The 2969-nt window shown below is 39.7% G+C and overlaps 1 protein-coding gene across 1 annotated transcript; it reads right to left on the reverse strand.

Annotated features, from left to right (window-relative positions):
• Positions 1–1353: 1353 nt before the first annotated feature.
• LOC140070130 (olfactory receptor 10A4-like) lies at positions 1354–2289 on the reverse strand. The gene has a single exon (XM_072116463.1). The coding sequence runs from the start codon at positions 2287–2289 to the stop codon at positions 1354–1356; it is 936 nt and encodes a 311-aa protein (XP_071972564.1).
• Positions 2290–2969: the final 680 nt, after the last annotated feature.

The raw sequence follows: 2969 nt of genomic DNA on the forward strand, positions 1-2969 counted from the left end.
AGTTATTTACCAATATCCATTTGAGTGAATATAGCCAAACTGCAATACAGAAGACTTTTTGACAGTTTTCTCAAGTAGAAGTTACATAAATCTTGCCTTCCCAACCATTTTGTGTTGTTTTCTGTCTCCTGCTGTATTTACTATTGTCTCTATTGGAAAACCGATGTAGACTATAACAGAAGTGTTCCGACACCTCAAGGATTGTTTCAGAATCTACGAAAACACCAGTCTAAATAAAACTATCTACACCGTTTCTAAATGAACATGTCCAATCTAATAAGAATGCTTCACCAAGAAAACTAAAAATACTCTGACCACAGAGTGGTTATCATGTAGCACTACAGCTGAATGAATTTTTGTAATAAGCACAAATAACAAAAATTTCACAAAAGCTCAAACCTTAACCTATTATGTAAAAGAAAAAACATTCGATAGGGGGGGGGGGGGCGGCGCAGGGGAACACAGGTGAGAAAGTCCAAAAACACCTAAAGATTCAACAGAAAAAAAAGAAGTATATTGTTCACCGCATCAACGTCCTTGCCCACTCTTTATTAGCGCACATCAAGCGCCAAGAGTGAAGTTAGATTAGACAGTACCTTTCTTGATGGAAAAAGGTGTGCTCGTATTCCACGCTCTCACTCAGCTTTCCTCCGGTCTTGCTGGACGAAAACTCCGGATCGCTGTTTGTTACCGGTGCGTGGGTAAAATCCTCCGACCAGGAACTGCTGCCACCGTGTGGTGTGTTCCACAAATTTCGCAGTCACTCCGGTTCACTCGTCAAAAGGAAGAGAAGATAATACGCGATAGTGCAGACAACTTTTGGGGTAATTAAGTTGAAACATTTATTCAATATACTCACAGACAAAAGTTAAAATAAGGCCTTAAGCAATTTAAAAATGCACGTTCGGTTTTCCTCGCCCGACTCCGAGTTTCGCCTCCACGGCCCCCGGAAGAAGCCGTGGAGGCGAAACTCGGAGTCGGGCAAGGAAAATGTTTCAACTTAATTACCCCAAAAGTTGTCTGCACTATCGCGTGTTATCTTCTCTTCCTTTTGACGAGTGAACCGGAGTGACCGCAAAATTTGTGGAACACACCACACGGTGGCAGCAGTTCCTGGTCGGAGGATTTTACAAACGCACCGTTAACAAACAACGATCCGGAGTTTTCGTCCAGCAAGACCGGAGGAAAGCTGAGTGAGAGCGTGGAATACGAGCACACCATTTTCCATCAAGAAAGGTACTGTCTAATCTAACTTCACTCTTGGCGCTTGATGTGCGCTAATAAAGAGTGGGCAAGGACGTTGATGCGGTGAACAATATACTTCTTTCTTCTGTTCGAATGAATTTTTGTAGCTCAACGTTGAAACTGCAGAACAATCTGTCTACTCACTTTTCGGAATGCATTGCTTACCTCCCTATTTCTTAAAGCATAAATGAAGGGGTTTACAGCTGGTATTGCCATAGTATATACAAGAGCAAGGAACTTGTCGTAGTGACTGCCTTTCGGCTTCACATAGACTACTGTGGCAGAGACGTAAAACAGAGACGCTACAATGAGGTGGGACGAGCAAGTCGAAAAAGCTTTCATTTTACCTTCTTTGCTTTTTATCTTTAACACAGTATATATAATCTGAACATAGAAACCCACTATGGCAAAAAAGGGCAAAATGATTGAAGTAAAACACGCCACCATTGATGATATCTTGCTGACTGTTTGGTCAGAACAGGCTAAATCAGACATTTGTTCAGAGTCACAGAAGAAGTGGTTGATCTCATTTGGTCCACAGAAGTCAGACTGAAAAGTATTAACTGTAGGAAATGAAGCTATAGAAAAACCCAATAACCAAGGCAAAACTGACAATCTCCAACAGAATCGACTGTTCATTATCGCGGAATAACGTAAAGGTTTGTTAATAGCGAGATATCGATCAAAGACCATCAGGCAAAGAAGGAAGCACTCTGCTTGACCCAGAGAATTGAAGGCGTAGGACTGTGAGAAACAACTATAAAACAAAATAGTATTATCTGTCTGTATGAGGATAGCCAGGAGCTTTGGGGCCGTTACAGAAATGAACATTATTTCCAGCACTGCAAAAATACTGATGAAGAAATACATTGGAGTGTGAAGAGACGACTCAATTCTGACCAAAAGAAAGATGGTGATGTTCCCGAGAACACAAATTATATACAACATTAGAACAGCACCGAAGACAAAATTCTGCAATCTATGTAAACTGGAAAATCCCAAAAGCACAAAATCCATCACTATAGTGGTATTGACATCTTGCATCTTAGGTAAAAATAATCATAAATCTTTATTTATCTAACACCATCATATTCCGCAGAGGTCTACAGATAAGACATTATCACTGGGCTTCATTTCTTGGGTGATGTCTCTACACAGTCTCTTAACAGATGTACTGTAAAGTGATGAGTGGTCCCATTCAGTTTGAGGTTCAAAGAGTTCAGCTGAACCCCAAACAAAAGTTCAATTCGGGTATCCAAACCTGAACACCAACTGCATTCACCATAAATGCAGAGGCCTGTTCAACACTTTTTAACCCCTGTACTCGGTAGAGGGTAGCATCTAAAGACTTAAAACTTGTTAACACCACTGTGGCACGGAGATACCTTTTGCTTATGCGTATGTCACTTTCTTACTTCAGAAATCATTGTGCAGAAAGTCATGTTTAATGTTTGCTACAGCAGTGGCTGAAACAAGTGTTGATAGAAAGAAAAGTAGGAAAACTGGACTATTCCAACTAAAAAATTGTGGTGGTCTAGATATTTCCTCCCTTGACTTAGCTCTAATTTAGGTATTCATTTAGGAACACAAGGGCTATGAAGTCAAAAGTAAAAACACATTAAAAATATAAAGTTTAACATTGAATATATAAATAATTTAGTAATAATATATTACATATTTTATGCCATTTAAGGCTAATTCCATGCAAGTGAAAATGTCGGAAA

The sequence above is a fragment of the Engystomops pustulosus genome, chromosome 7 (assembly GCF_040894005.1).
Source record: "Engystomops pustulosus chromosome 7, aEngPut4.maternal, whole genome shotgun sequence".
In the NCBI taxonomy this organism is placed as follows: domain Eukaryota; kingdom Metazoa; phylum Chordata; class Amphibia; order Anura; family Leptodactylidae; genus Engystomops; species Engystomops pustulosus.